At 40.1% G+C, this 15,886-nt stretch overlaps 1 protein-coding gene across 14 annotated transcripts in view; it reads right to left on the bottom strand.

Moving 5' to 3' along the window:
- Positions 1-15,886, bottom strand: part of PPP6R1 (protein phosphatase 6 regulatory subunit 1) — a 70,638-nt gene that overhangs the window by 18,878 nt on the left and 35,874 nt on the right. For all 14 annotated transcript variants that reach the window (XM_087945584.1, XM_087945589.1, XM_087945583.1 and 11 more), the window contains 11 exons: positions 13,371-13,557; positions 12,146-12,283; positions 11,422-11,487; positions 11,108-11,220; positions 7,035-7,148; positions 6,150-6,315; positions 5,383-5,535; positions 2,968-3,111; positions 2,209-2,273; positions 1,610-1,725; positions 258-343 (listed from right to left, as the gene is read on the bottom strand). In XM_087945584.1, the coding sequence (XP_087801710.1) occupies positions 258-343; positions 1,610-1,725; positions 2,209-2,273; positions 2,968-3,111; positions 5,383-5,535; positions 6,150-6,315; positions 7,035-7,148; positions 11,108-11,220; positions 11,422-11,487; positions 12,146-12,283; positions 13,371-13,557 (1,348 nt within the window). The remainder of the gene's footprint in view (positions 1-257; positions 344-1,609; positions 1,726-2,208; positions 2,274-2,967; positions 3,112-5,382; positions 5,536-6,149; positions 6,316-7,034; positions 7,149-11,107; positions 11,221-11,421; positions 11,488-12,145; positions 12,284-13,370; positions 13,558-15,886) is intronic.

Below are 15,886 nucleotides of genomic sequence, written 5' to 3'. Positions count from 1 at the left end.
GATATGGAGTTCACTTGTAAATTCCCAAAGATCACTAGCCAAGCTGAGCCATCTAGATAAATCTACTTCTAAAACCCGTGACAGTATTAAAGTTTAGACATGAAACATGCTGAGTGTGAAATTACTAGGAGATGCCTCTCTCAATGAAGAGAAGATAGTTCTCAATCTCCGACGGAATGGGTTTCATAACTCTGCCAGAGATTTTATATAGAACCAACCATAACATAAAAAATAAGCATAAAAAAGGAAAAACTGACTAGATCCACAGTGTTCTTCTTATTGATTTCTGATAAAGGTCCCGAGACAAATTTTTCCCATTGTTCTTGGTCTTCTTCAGGCATCTCTGAAAATCAGAAAATGTAAGTAGCCTAAAGCTGGGGAATGGAAGGAGAAGCAAATAAATAGATTGAAGAATGAGCTAGTCCAGAGAAACTTTCCGGCTTTGTGGACCAAGGGGAGGGAGGGAAGGGGGAGGCAGAAGAAGGGATAGTTCCACATAAATGGCCAGCAAGCGACACATGCGCATTTCCATTTGTGTGAGTGGCAGGCATGCACACCTGCCGCTCACATAAATGGAGTGCGCACCCATACATGCACGTTGCTTGTACAATTGTGCACGTGTGCTCACCTGCCACTTTTGCAGCCTGGTCCCCAACAGCTCATGGCCCAATAGGGGTTGAGCCTGAGTGAATCCATAGGATGCAATAGCACTAAGTTGTCAGAATAGTGGCCCATAGTAACTAGGAGCCAGACAGCCTCAAAGAAATTAGTATTCTTTTTCAATGAGGCAGCCTTTTCCTTGTTTGAGGAACACAGCCAGGTAGGTCCTTTCATAAAATCATGACGTATTGATTTATTGACAAAACCTTTGTGCCTTAGTTCATGCAGGACATTAAGCCAAAATCAAAAAGTCATCTTAGTGTGAAGTCAGTCAACTGTGTTTAACAGGTACTATGGCTACATAGTGTAAGGTGTTTTTTTTTAGGCTAACAAGAAGTATAGATCTTTAGTTAGGTACTAACTCTAGCTTCAGTCAGAAAATAATTGTGCAGCAATTTGCAAGTTCATAGCAAGTGGATGGAAGTATGAAAAGTAACTATTAATCAAGCCCACTATTGGGGGATTCTGGAGTTGTAGTCCTTCATATAAAGTTGAGAAAAATTAATTTGGGTTATTTGATGCATTTCTCCCCTCTAAATTTTTTGTCAAATCCTTTCTTAATCCCTAACAAGACTACAAGCAATTTTCCCAATTTAAAAACTGCGCGTATATAAACACAGAGAACATTTGCAGAATTATATGCATTCAGTAATTTAATCCAGCCTTTCAAGATATAAAACTACAGAATACAGAATATTAATAATATTTTGTCCTATTACTGTCTCCACCTCAGCTGAAAATATCCTCTCTTAGCAGTAGATCTTACTTCCATGCCATACACACCTCAAAACTTTAATGGGAACCCATATTTTTCCCCCTCTTAAAAGGCAGGAATCAAACTCCTACAAAGTTTCCAAAAGCAGCTAATTTCAGCAGCTAAAGAAGGTATTTTGGCTAATCCTTAACAAGAAACATAATCTTCACCCCCTGAAGCTGTCCCTCTCATTACCTTTTAAGAGCTGCTTGATGAGATTTGAGTGAGGCCACTTCTCAGAACCTTGAGCTAAGGCGTTGGCAATCCGAGTGAGGTGCCCCATGTAGCCCTTGCGTCTTCCCCCGTCCAATCTGTAGGAGAAGACAGAGGGAATGGAGGCTGGTGGTTGCTGCGGATATGACTTGCATAGGTTGAAAAAAGAAATAAGCAAATGACAAGAGGAAAGGAGACTTTAGTGCTTCTATGGAGCTCATGAGTTGAAGCTATTCCGATTGGCAGGCTGCATGCAGGGAAGAGAAAGAATCTCCAGATTAATACTTCAATGCCCAGCAACTCCAGCCAACAGAGCCAATTTGAAAGATGCTGGAAAGTACAGTTCACCTCTATCTGGAGAAAAACAAATGAAACTGTTTCGTGAAGAAAGAAAAGAAGCCAGTAAATACCTCCATGAAAACCATGAGAAAAGACTAAGCAACAGGGGCCTGAAGCATGAAGGAAGGAGCAAAGAAGGATCAAGATATGGAAAAAGTCCTTGGGGCTCTTTCTGAAGGAAGAGGAGGGAAACAGGAGAAATATCTAACCAGAACACTTAAACTTTCACCATAACTACTTACTGAGACTGCTCATTCTCCTCCCAGGCAGATAAAATTCTTTGGATTAAGCGACATTTCTGCAGTAACTACAAGGAGAAAACATGAGACAATTGATACAATACCTGCTAATTACAGGGACACCAATGTTTACACCTCAATAAAAGACTAGAAGGGTTTTATATGGCTATTTTTAAAAGTTTCCGCTGCTCATCAGTTGAACACAAAAGTCTAAGCCAAAAGTGGTAGTGATGTTTCTGCCCAAAGTCAAAAAGCAAGACACCTGACCAGCTGTTAACCACTTCCTTAGATACTTCTTCCAGTCTAATAAGCCAGGCATTCACTTTTCCAACAGAAGAGAATATTTGTAGCTCAGATTTGAACTTTGGTGTCCTTGGTGCTCTCTGACCTTGGTTGTTTTCTTGCAGATGTTTCATTACCCAGCTAGGTAACATCATCATGCTAGAAGGGAGTGAGGTTTGCATCACTGATGATATTACCTAAGTGGGTAATGAAATGTCTGTAAGAAAACAACTAAGCTCAGACCAAGGACACTACAACCCCCTCCTCTTCTTGTTATTTCAAAGTTGTCTCACTCCTTTTGTTCCTAATGTATATGGTTCCTTTCAGAAATGAAATAATCCTAACCATCATGAAATAATTCTAATCTTCAATTTATCTCTTTTCAATTTCCAAACATCAGGATTCAGGACCAAAGTAGAGTACTTCTCTCATCAATGATACAGAAGGACCTTGAAACCCCAGACAACCCACATAACTTACATGTTGGATGACTGGAGTCTCTGGGTGGGGCTCTGAGTGGTTCTCTATTGTTTCGTCTCCAACAAGCGGGCTGAAAATGTTGCTAAGACAGGCCTCTATCTGGGCGTGCAAGAAGTTGTTGTAGGTATACTTGAAATAGAGATCCTGATGGTGAGAGACAAAAGGATAGGTATTTATTTATGCCTTTCAACCAATGCCCCCAATTATTGTAGCACCAGATATTCCCTCAGACATGGTATAGCATGGAGCACTGGCTGTATGTGTTCAATGGTTTGTATTTTTATTGAGCCGTGGTGCAGTTTTAAATCATCCTGTAAAATGGGTATTCAATATGGACCAGAAACCTAGCAGTTTCAAAGAAACCCGAAATGCTCTTAGTTTTAATGGAGGCAGCTCCTGAAATATAATTGATTATGTAGCTATATCACAAACTTAAAAGAAAAATCTTTGCATAATTTGATTTTTTCTTATCAAATACACATTTTGGAGATATATATTAATATGTTATTCCTAGATTATTATTTTTGTTTGGCTTTTTAAAGATTTTTTTTAAACTCATAGTTCTTTTTTCGTATACAACTCAAAGTGGCAAACATATTCCTGCTTCCTCCTGTTTTTCCCATAAAAACAAACCTACGAGGTGAGTTGGGCCCAAAGTCACCCAGCTGGTTTTTCAAGCCTAAAGACGAGAACTCCCAGTCTCCTGCTTCCTAGGCCAACACCTTAACTATTAGATCAAATTGGCTCTCTCTCAGTTTTGCTTATTTAGGCAATATCATTTAACAATTAGACAATCTGTTGAATGGGTATATATTACAACTATTTTTTAACAAAATGCTTCTGGATGCAGTAATATTTTTAAAAATTGCATTTAAAAAATCCAGCCACATGGGTTTAGATATAAATAGCAAGTTGATGATATCCAGCTGTTCATTTTACCTCCTGGTTGCTCAAATGATGCTGTGGAAGTACTGTCTCAGTGTATGGAAGTTGTATGGGTAAGGAGAAAGAGACTGAGGTTGAACCCTAGAAGACTGAAAGACTGTGGATTTGAGTCTCTCTCTCTCTCTCTATCTCTCTCTCTCTCTCTCTCCCTCTCTCTCCCTCTCTCTCCCTCTCCCTCCCCCCCCATATATAGGATACTCATGCCTTGGAAACCTTTCGTTTGGATTGTTGCAATGAAGTCAAGACTCTAGCTCAGGAGTGTCAAACTCACATTTTCATGAAGGCGTCACGTGACATATCAGGACTTTTTTCCCCCTTTGCTAAACCGGGCGTGGCTAGCACGTGACGCATCCAGCCCGTGGGCCGTGACAGCCCTGCTCTAGGGCCCTCAAGGCACAGGTCCAGCATTGTTGAAGTACTATCTATTTCTATTTCCTCCATAATATCAGAAGGGTTAACACATTCTATATCCCATTTATTAAATACTGCCATTCTGTAGCATCCAGGAATCCACCCTATGGAACAGCAGGTGCCTCATCTCGCCCCTAAATCCTGAATGAGTTGGATCTTGATAACTTGAAGACCCAGCTGCTCCCCTGGGCATTGATAAAATGAGCCAGCAATATTTATTAATTATTATGAAATGAATTTTGATTCTGATATCATAGGTGTTTACACACTATATGTCTTCTGTCATTTCTTTTTCTTTTGGGGATATTTTTATCATTAGGATTTTTAAAACTATTTTTAATGTTATGAACTGTCCAAATTTGTATGGTAACCATATAAATTGAATTACATTAATAATTTTGATTTGTCAGTATATATAAGGAGACATTATAGGTAGCCCTCACTTACTGATTGCAATTGGGATTGGCAATTCTGTTGCTAAACAGTTTGTTCATTAAGTGCAAAGTTACATGACCGCACTGATTAAAGAGAATCACCATAGGTCATTAAATGTGACATCATTTGACCTCAAACTTGCTACTGCTGGCCTCATCACTAACTTTGCTTGTTAGAAGCCGGCTGTGAGAGTCACAAATGGCAACCACATGACTCTGGGATGCTGTAACCATCCAAAATGCGTGCCAGTTGCCAAGCCCCTTAAATCATGATCACATGTCTGTGAGCATGCTGCAATGGTTGCAACTTTAAGGACCAGCTGTCTCATTTTTCATTGCTGTCGTAACTTTGAATAATCATTGAATGAGTGTTCAGTACTGGGATTGATTCTGAGCTGGCTCACTTTTCTGTATGTGTCCCACAAATGTCTCTCACAAGCCAAGCATGGTCCTTGAGCTACAAAATGTTACACAGCCTTGCCTTTTGCCTCCTACTCAAAAAGGAAGAGGGCAGCAAACCACTTATAGATAGTACTGTGCTTGAGCTTTTTTAAGAGTCAGCCAAATGGTTCGCCCACCAATCAGACAGAAATCCCAGCAAACAAGAGGCAGTATTGATACTCACCAACATAGTGTCAATGGCCCCAAGTTCAATGATCTCATCCCGCAGTGCTGTGTTGCTTGTACCCAATGAGCTGGCCAGCAGCTTCACTACATGCAGACGAGTGTTTCCTAAAGGTGGGTCCAGGACCCCCCAGGTAGTCTGCAGGGCTTCTTTCTGTTAGAGGAAAAGTACATTTTTTTAAAAAAAAGAACATCTTGCATGTACACCCCACCACCCACCCCCAGTATTCCAAAGCTTGAATGGGCAAGGCCAAAATTTTTCTCTTGGAGAAATAGGCAGGGGCAGTTAAGACGTAAAACAGAAGACCTTGCACAATTTAAAATCTTACTCAGCCACAATTAAAGAATTACAGCTCCACTATTATGGTACCTTCCAAAATTTCTTCCTATTTCCAAACTAATAATTCTCCCCTAAGAATATACATAGATTTTTTTTTAAGATACAAAATTCATTTCCAGCATTTTTTCATTGCTTGGCCATATGTTCTTTCATATGGTAAGTTCAGCCAGCACTTAACTTACTCATTACTAATTCCCAAGCAGCTATTCTCAAATGTCTTGATAAAACTAAACTCCCCAACCCTTGGACTGCGTAGTGCTTTTCTATGGCAACACATTGAAGGTTCCATGAGGGAGACAGGGGAATCCTTCTGCAACCAACATTCTGAAACCCTTAAAATGCCATTGGCACCACTACTTCCTTCCCTGCTGTTTCAATTGTATTCTCATCTTGCCTATAGACATCCATGTGCATGCATTCTTATTAACCTTTGGTGGATCGAGGAGCAGCCGGTGAAGCTCCCTGAGACGCTGTTTGATGGCATGCAGAGTGCCCAAACTGGCCTGGCTGGAAGCCACTTCACAGTTGGGAGCAGTCATCTCCATCTGCCCCTCCATATTGCAATAAAAGCCCCCTATGCCACCCAACTCGCTCCTGTAAGGAAGATCAAAGGATGCACATATTATAGCAATACACCCTCTCACTGTCCACCTTTCTTGCTAAGGGAATGTAAACTCTTTGATGCAAATCAAATGTAACAAGGGAACTATTCTGCACTCCTGTTCGAGAATCACTTTGAAGGAAAAAACACTGGAATAGCCAGAGACCTAATTTATGTGGTGGGAATTACAGAACTATGAACAAGAAACTGTTTGCGCAGCAGAGAAACAAAAAGATCAGCAACAATTTCTAAAGTCATGGTTGTTTGTATAGCCCTATTCCACTTATTATAGCCTTCACAAGGTACTGTCTGAGGATTTCTGCTGATAGGAATAACCAGATATTAATAATTTTTAAAATGAAAAAAACATGACCAACAGGATATAACATTGCTACCAACTATATAGTACTGCAAGCTATTTCTGCAGCCAGCTGCCTACAATTTGGCAGTTCAAATCCCACCAGGCTCAAGGTTGACTCAACCTTCCATCCTTCCGAGGTGGATAAAATGAGGACTCATATTGTTGGGGACAATACGCTGACTCTATAAATCACTTAGAGAAGGCTGTAAAGCACTATAAAATGGTATTTAAGCCTAAGTGGTATTGCTATATACATTTGTTGAGGAATATTTCATATAAGCTTTTTGGCTCTACATTGCTCCTCTAAATGTAACAAATATTTTGCTCTCACAGCCCTCATTTACTACATACCTGGGTCTTCGTGGTTCCAGCAGGGTCAGCAAGACTTGGATCCCATTGACTATGACAGATTCGCTCTGTTCTCCATCCAGCATATTGCTTAGCAGCTGCTCAATTGTCTCCTGTCTGGATGCACAGGAATGGAAATTGTTTTTACTAAACTGTCCCATGATCTTAGACCTGGCTATTATATTTTTTTATCTTTGCATATGCCACAATGATAAAGGCAAACCACATAAAAAGGGGGAAAATAAAAAAGCAACAAAAATGCGATTTAAAAAAAAAACTTAGGAATTGAACCAAAAAATAGACGAAGCTCAAGAGAGACAAACTTTTAGTACTAGCCATGTGGTAATCCTTGGTCTTGAACTATGTCGCAACATCAACTTTCACACTTAAGGTGAGGACCCTGAAACCCTTCTGAGCTCCAAAATTCTGAAACAATATTCTGTGCAGATGCTTTGTGCTTGAGCATAACTGTGAGCAAAAGAAACATATAATGGAAAAATGGCCCAATGATCCTATCAAATGATATTCCTGGTAATTGATGCTCATCTCCTCCCCCCCACCATGCTCAAAAGGCTAATAAACCAGAAGCTTGCACACCCGCCCTATAATTAAAGCTTTGTTGTGTCTTGCCACTAATCTAACATTTTTAAATATAGGGGAATGAATCTAATTAACTGAACATAATTTGTGAAAATTAGTTACTTTAAATCTAGCTTTCATCTTGGCCTTGCCTATTTCTATAGCCTAGTCTTATTCCCTCTTTGGATTGTGGCCAATAAAAAGCCACACATGATCTTCAACTTGAAAATGTCTGTGCGCTCCAGCTTTGTAATGTTCCAAACAATATGACGCAAAGAATTGGTGTACGTGTGTTTGTTGTATGTGTGTGATTCAGCTATACAAGCCCTCCATAACTGCAGAATGACTGTGAAAGTTTAATTTGAAGCTTTAATGAGCTGGGGGAAGTTTCTTCAAGTAACTTCTTAGTGTATTATGTGACAAAATTGCTATGTCATAATTATGAAAACACCTTCCTGATGAAGATTGAACAGCACCATTTTCTTCTTTTTGCCATCAAACCAACTACAAAATCCACTTCCCTAGCATTAACTATTGCACAAAGAACCATGCCTCCTCAGGTCCACAGAAAAACCTCTCACCACAGAACCAGTCTTGGTGCCCTAAAGGTTGGGAGCTGCTGGTCTAAGACCAAGATGTGTTATAGTTCAATACCAACGGAGGCATTTTAACAACAGGAGAGAGGCATAGCACGCAGAGTCAAAAAAACCAAGCCAGGAGCTTTTCATTAAGAAGTGACATTGGCTGAGTAAAACACCACCACTCAGTTTTCATTTGACAAATACAATGGTATTGTACTCTTGAAGTTAGTTCAAAGCCTGAATATACATGTTTTTTCAGAAAAACTTGTGTATAATTCCCAGAGTCCTCCTGCAGTTGCCAATAAGCTAAATGTGATAATGTGACAGACGGGAAAAGATATTAAATACAGGGGAAGTAATCATATTAACTATATTTAATATATTAAATCAAATTTAGTTGGGTAAATTCTGTTCACTTTTGGGATTGCAGTGCTGGTAACCCAATGAAAGATAAAACTGATTGCTCGCTCCTGATATAGGCTTGAACTTGGTCCCGATATAGACTTGAATGTACACCACTGAATACAGGTTCCCTCTTCCGCTTATAATTGAAACTGGACAGTCAGTCTTCAAGATTTCTTTCCTTTGCTTTGCATCTTTCGGCTGTCATAAGTAACGGGGGTGAAATAGTTATGGGAAGCGAGCTGGAGGTTTCAGAATAAACTGTATAAGTTGGGGAGGGGGGGAGTTCCTTGTTTATGCTTCTTTCTTTTGCTATGCACAAGTGCACCTCTTTATCAAAATACGTCAAGGTCAACGGACAGATGCCACATCACCACCTGAAGATGCCCACATGACGTTACATACAACTTTTAATTGGATGGACAGTTTGAACTATTGTGGGTGGGAACGTTGCCATCACTTTGTATATGTGATTTATGTGCTCATTTTCTCAGATTCAGAATTCCTTTGATGCTACCACTTGATTTCCAGTAAAAGAGATCTTTTCTCTAATTAATGGAGTCTAAGTATTTCTTTTTTGGATTTTGAATGGAGTACCAGCTGACACAACCTGTGCCCTGTTGGCAAATTGTTTCAGAGATATTTCCTTACCTAAACAAAGAAATAGAATGGGCAAAACAGAAGCAGGAGGAGAAGCAACTTCTGACTTCCTGCCAGCTCCTCCATTAAGTTTCCTGTGAGCATCTGGCAGGGAGCACAGGAAATCTTCTCTTCTCTTCCCAGCAAGCAGGTAAGTGACTGCTGCTGGGTGGGAGAAGGAACAGGGGATTGTGAGATTGGCTGGGAAACTGACACAAAATGCTAAAAATGATCATATGACTTCAACAGCAGTACAGCAGTACTGAAACAGTCACAACTTTCCTAAATTACATACCCTTGAGAGTCGGGGTCCAGGATTTTGGACATACTCGGTACATTAGCCCAATTGAGGTATTTTGATTCAAAAACTGTTGCCTTATGCTGCACCATTTTACTCAATTAAAGGTCACAACAACAAGAGCTTTAGTACTATATAGATACCATGTTTCTCCAACAATACGGCCTCCACCAATAGGAAGGCCCAGCATGATTTCTAGGCATGAGGTGAAATTAAGCCCCGCCCCCAAAATTTAGGCCTATTTAATCCATGCGTTTCTCCGCCAGTTCTCACATCATTGGTTAAAACTACATGAGGTGAAGAGAAAGGGGGGGGAAGGGGGGGGAGAAAACTTGCCTTTAGGAGCACCCTGCAGGTAGCCTAGGCTAGAATACCCCAATCTACTACCGATAGAACATCGGCTGATAGAAGCTCCCCGAAGGCAGGGTCACCAGCCACTTCTATCGGCTGTTAGAAGCGGCCTCAGGGTGAGCACCCACACGCACTCCCCTCGCCACGAAGCCGTTTCTATCAGCTGATGGAAGCTCCCCAAAGGCAGAGTCACCGGCCGCTTCGGGGTGAGGCTTGGCTGCCCACAGAGCGCTCCTGACAGGACCACCCCACACACACTCCCCTCACCACGAAACTGTTTCTATCGGCTAATGGAAGCTCCCCAAAGGCAGAGTCACCAGCTGTTTCTATTGGCCAATGAAAGCTTCCCAAAGGCAGAGTTACCAGCCGCTTCTATCGGCTGTTAGAAGCGGCCTCAGGGTGAGTACCCACGCACACTCCCCTCGCCACGAAGCAGTTTCTATCGGCCAATGGAAGCTCCCCAAAGGCAGAGTCACCAGTTGCTTCTATCGGCCTGTAGAAGTGGCTTCGTGGCGAGGGGAGTGTGCGTGGGGTGCTCGCCCTGAGGTCGCTTCTACCAGCCAATAGAAGCAGCTGGTGACTCTGCCTTTGGGGAGCTTCTATCGGCCAATAGAAACAGCTTCGTGGCGAGGGAGTGCGCGTGGGGCGCTCCTGTCAGGAGCACCCCGCAGGCAGCCATGCCTCACCCTGAAGTAGCTGGTGATTCTGCCTTCGGGAGCTTCCATCAGCCAATACAAACGGCTTCGTGGCGAGGGGAGTGTGTGTGAGCGCTCACCGTGAGGGCGCTTCTACCGGCCGATAGATTTCCTCCCCCCCACACACCCCCACCTAGAGTGCCCCATGCGCACTCACCTCTCCACGATGCTGCTTCTACCGGCCGATAGAAGCGGCTGGTGACTCTGCCTTCGGGAGCTTCCATCGGCCGATAGAAGCAGCCTTGTGGAGCGGTGAGTGCACATGGGGTGCTCTAGGTTGGGGTGCATGTGGGGGAGGAAATTAAGTCACCCCCGAAAAGACGTCCTAGCCATTTTTTCGGGGCTCCAAAAAAGAAGACCCGGCCTTATTTTATGAGAAACACGGTAGCAGTAATATTAAAAATGAGGTGAATTTTGATAAACAGGCATTTCTTCTTTCAAATTCATTGCAGCGTTAGAGAGTGACACTTATTTCTAACCTAAGGGCAATGGTGCCTCTTTTGTTCCCTGCTGCCAGTGCTTAGCACTCACTTCTCAAGTGTGGCCAGTAACTGGTCCGGCTCAGGACTATCCTGGATTTGGATCATCTGTTCACGGCTCAGCCGGATAATGTCACACAAAGACTGTGAAGCATTGGAATGTTGCTGGGAAGAGGGAACAAGAAAAAAGAAGCTTCATGAAGGTTTGGAACAGCTCCTCAATATACCAGAACTACAGTGAAGCAAATGCTTGTTTCAGTTTTCATCTACTGTTATTGGCCAGTAGAAAATAATTCAATGGCATGATGAACATTGCACACAACCTATATACAAACAAGTATTTCTACAACTGTAATTGCTACTTACATTGTCATCCTTTGAAGGGTGGATCATCCCAATGAGCCTCTGCACAATTTTCTCCTCATTAAGCCACTTCGGATAATGAAATCAAAAGAATGGTAAGACTAAAGAAAGATGTTTCAGTTCTACCCCACTTATACATTGAAACTTATTCAGGGACAAATGCAATTCTAATGATACTTCACCCTTTCCCCAAAATTCTATCACTGAGCTATGTTTACTAGTATAAGAATAAAAAACCTCGTAAAAAAATTTGAGCAACAAAAAAGAGAGAAAAAATAAGGAATATACGTGTAAAAAATAATTATCAAGATTTCAGAAGATTCAACTGGTGGTTATTCTACATAAATAGGTTAAAAAGTATTCATTGCCTTTAAAGCTTTTATCCCTAATCCTTGACTAGCAGGAAATGGTTCTTGCTTGGCAAAGATGCAGCAGAACACTGTGATACCTATAATAATCCATTTAAGTCTTTTAAATGGCTATTGCTCATAAGAAAGAAAACTAGGGCATGATACAGTTATAATATGGTTTGGACTGACTAACACACCAGATCTTTTACTTAATTATTTACCTCCACAGAACAAGGAAATAATACCATTCCAAAATTGGTTATCACATTTCTGGACAAGTTGACCAAAATAACAAAGGCAATATAGAAAACTACATTGCTTGCTCTTCCAAGGAAGGAAAGAGAAGTGGACAAGAATGCCTACAGCTGGATCCTTACATTGAATACATCTTGCCTAAGCTGAGATTGTTCCACACAGGTTAGGAGTCGCAGCAGGAGGTCCATGATGGCTGAGGTACCAATGTGATGTAGCAGCAGGTTGACAAAGTCATCCTTCTTACGTAAGAAGGCAACTATCTGGAAAAAACCAAACAAATTAGGGTTGAGGGAAAGGGGGGAAAAGCCACTTCGGAAACAAATGGCCCTACAAATTTCTGTCCTCAATATGGGAATGAAATAATCAATTCCCCCATCAGGGAAAGAAAATACGTATTACATATGGCTGAATCTATCGTTAATTTGTTAACAATCATGCACAGGAATGGGCCACATCGCATATTAGCCTAATCATGAAGTCCACATTTTTGCAATCCTTGGGCAGTATAATGATTAAACCATATAACTATGCTTAAGTATCCCTAGGTTCAAATTCCTACTCAGCCATGAAGTTCAAATGAGTCACCCCTGTTTAACTTAGCACACTGAAATGTTATAAAGATAAATGGGATATACGTCCTTAAAGGATGGGCAGGATAAAACAAATATTATAGCTGCTAGATTACAGAGAATCTTCGTTTTGAACATTACCTTACTTTACAAGTTAGCCAATCATTTGCTTTAAGAAACTTGGTCATTTGATAATAATCCAATAATTATTCTCAATAAAAATATTTATTACTAAAATGTATTACATTATTTTTACATAATAATTAATGTGTTAGGATGTTATCTTTTTATATAGGAGCTATATTTACATTACTGAAGATTGAATTGGTTCAATAAATTCATAACAAGGTATATTTTAGGTCTTCTACAAGTTATTTTCTAAGCTCTCTGTGACTATACCACTTGGTTAGGTAGTTGCCCCTAGCTCATCTTCAATGAACTTGAAAACTAATCCATTGTAACCTGGTTAGTATTTGACAGAAGAACACAAGAAGAACTTGACCACACCAAGAAGTTGAAGTATATCATGGAAGAAGGCAATAACAAACTGCTTCCATACTGTGTCAAGAAAGCTAGGTGAATACACCCATGAAGTCACCATGAGCTGATGCTATTTCAATGGAGTCTTTGCCTTTTGTGTGTATGAATGAACAAACTAGAAAGAAAAATGATAGAAGACTCTTGAGATAAATCATATGATTAGTGATGAAGGAAGTTATCAATTATGATTAAGATGTATTTCTTTCTTTAGTGGTCCAGAAAGCCTTTAAGACATTACCTGATCAGTTTTACGGTTGATAAGAATCCCCATAACCTTGCTGAAGAAGCTGGCCAACAAAGGGTTGAGGATTCCACCACTCTGAAGGAAGCCATAGAGACGTCGCAGGAGAGATTCATCCTCACCCAGCGCATCATTTATCTGTGTGACGTCGGAAGTCAAGATCTCACAAGAAACACTTGGATATCTAAAAAAGGGGAGGTTTTTAAAAGCAGATGTAGACCAAACCCTGCTGCAGAAATATCTCTCCCAAGTTTGACCACTGATTGAAGATGACAAAGATGAAGACAAATGATCTGCACAGTAAAATATTAACATAATCTATTCAGAAACTATGTTTTGTGTTTCTAATTTACATTCTGCTCTGAGGTAAATTCCATACTATATTGGTATTTCTTTAATTTTTCCAGTTCATTGCAAATGTGTTAAAGGATAGCAATGGGATATTTCTAGAGCACTATATATTCATCAATTACCCAATACAAGTGTCACCACTTTTCTCTGAATTCCAATGATGGTTACATAACATTATATAAGAAACTACTTTGAAGCTTTAAATAATAACTATGTGTAATAATAAATAAAACTTATACAATTATCATCTGTAATAATTATCATGTGCCAGTAATAAAAAAATGATGGGAACATATAGTTGAAAAGGTAGGCATAAAAGAGCAGGTTAATATATTGTGGGATTTCAAAACACAAATTGATGAAACCTTGATCTATAACCCACCAGATTTAATTGTAGTTAAAAAAGAAAAGTGTGGAGTCCCAGTGTTTGTTTCTTTTATTTATTTATAAAATGTAATTGCTGCCCATCTCGCCATGAGGACACTGGTTACTGGAACACTGAGTGCCATACCAAAAAATCTTGGATGGACTTAGAAGATCTGCACATTGACAAAATTTCCATCTGTTAATTACAAAGGCTGTGCTGTTTGGATCTGCCCATGTACTAAAACTAATAGATTGTAACATCCTAGGTTCTTCAGAAGAATTTGATACATATGAATGCCAATACCAGCTAAAAAACTGGTAGCTATGATTTTACACTGCTACATATATAGGAAAAACAATAAAAAAGCTAAATTCTATTGGATTTTAGAATTCAAACTAACTGGCACCTGCCACATAACATCCCAGACTTAACAAATATCAATAAGAAAGACAAAAGAGTCTGGATAAGGGACATGGTAGTACCTGAAGACAGCAAAATAGAAGACAAAGAACTGCAGAAGATAATAAAACAGAACCTGCAGACAGAAATAGAATGATTGTGGCAAAAGAAAGCAAAGGTAATAGGGCATATTACCAATAGTAATAGGGCAATTTGGGTGCAATTTCAAAATAACAGGAGCACCACTGCAACACTATTGGCATCGACAAAATCACCATCAGTCAATTAGAAAAGGCAGCTTTATTCAGAACAGCTTATGTCCTGCAACAATATTTTTAACATCATCAAAAATCCACATCTGCCTATCCCAGGTTCTTGGGATGGGCTCAATAGATAAAAATGCCAAATCCAGCCTGAACATCTGGCTGACTGTATGACAACCATAACAACAACAACAACAACAACCTAGGATGCTAGCAGCAACCTGTATCAACCATCAGAGCCAGTTGATGATATTTGTGATACATTTTTAAATGTTCAATTGATTGAGTTTCATGTTTAATGAATAAAATAATAATAATAACAACAACAACAATGACACTAGCTAAAGAATTGGTTGATTTCACACTGCTGCATATATAAGAAAATGATAAAAGAAGTTGAATTGCTCTGGGACTTCAGAAAGACAGGCACCCACTACATGACCCCCTGCACTTAACAGTTGTCTATAAGAAAGACAAAAAAGTCTGGATAGTGGATGTGGCAGTGCCTCGAGACAGCAGACACAAGAGAAAGAACTGGAGAAGATAACAAAATGCAAAGACCTACAAATAGAAAGAATGACTATGGCAAAGGCAAGCATCAATAGTAATAGGCACCTTGGGTGCAATCCCAAAACAACTGGAGCACCACTTGAATATCATAGGCATTGACAAATTTGCCATCAGTCAATTGAAGAAGGCAGCTTTACTTGGAACAGCTTCTATCCTGCAACGATATATGTAACACCATCAAGTATCTAGATTTACCTTTCCCAGATCCTTGGGAAGGACTCAATAAGTAGACAAAAATGCCAAACCCAGTCTGAACATCTGGCTGACTGTGCGATAACAACCACAACAGTACTACTTGGAACATCGTACTTTTTAAGATACTTGGTTGAAACCTAGGATGATGGCAGCAACCCATATCAACCATCAGCGCCAGTCAATGATACTTGTGATACATTTTTAAATGTTCAGTTGACTGAGTTTCATGTTTAATGAATAAATGAATAAAAATATAGGTAGCCCTCAACTGATGGCCACAACAGAGCCCAAAATTTATGTTGCTAAGTGAGAAATTCGTTAAGTGAGTTTTGCCCCATTTAATGACCTTTCCTGCCAAGCTTGTTAAG

Source organism: Notechis scutatus, chromosome Z, assembly GCF_049901735.1.
Source record: "Notechis scutatus isolate UNSWTSFEM ecotype Mainland chromosome Z, rNotScu1.2, whole genome shotgun sequence".
Lineage (NCBI taxonomy): Eukaryota > Metazoa > Chordata > Lepidosauria > Squamata > Elapidae > Notechis > Notechis scutatus.
This window is presented reverse-complemented; position numbering and strand designations above follow the sequence as displayed.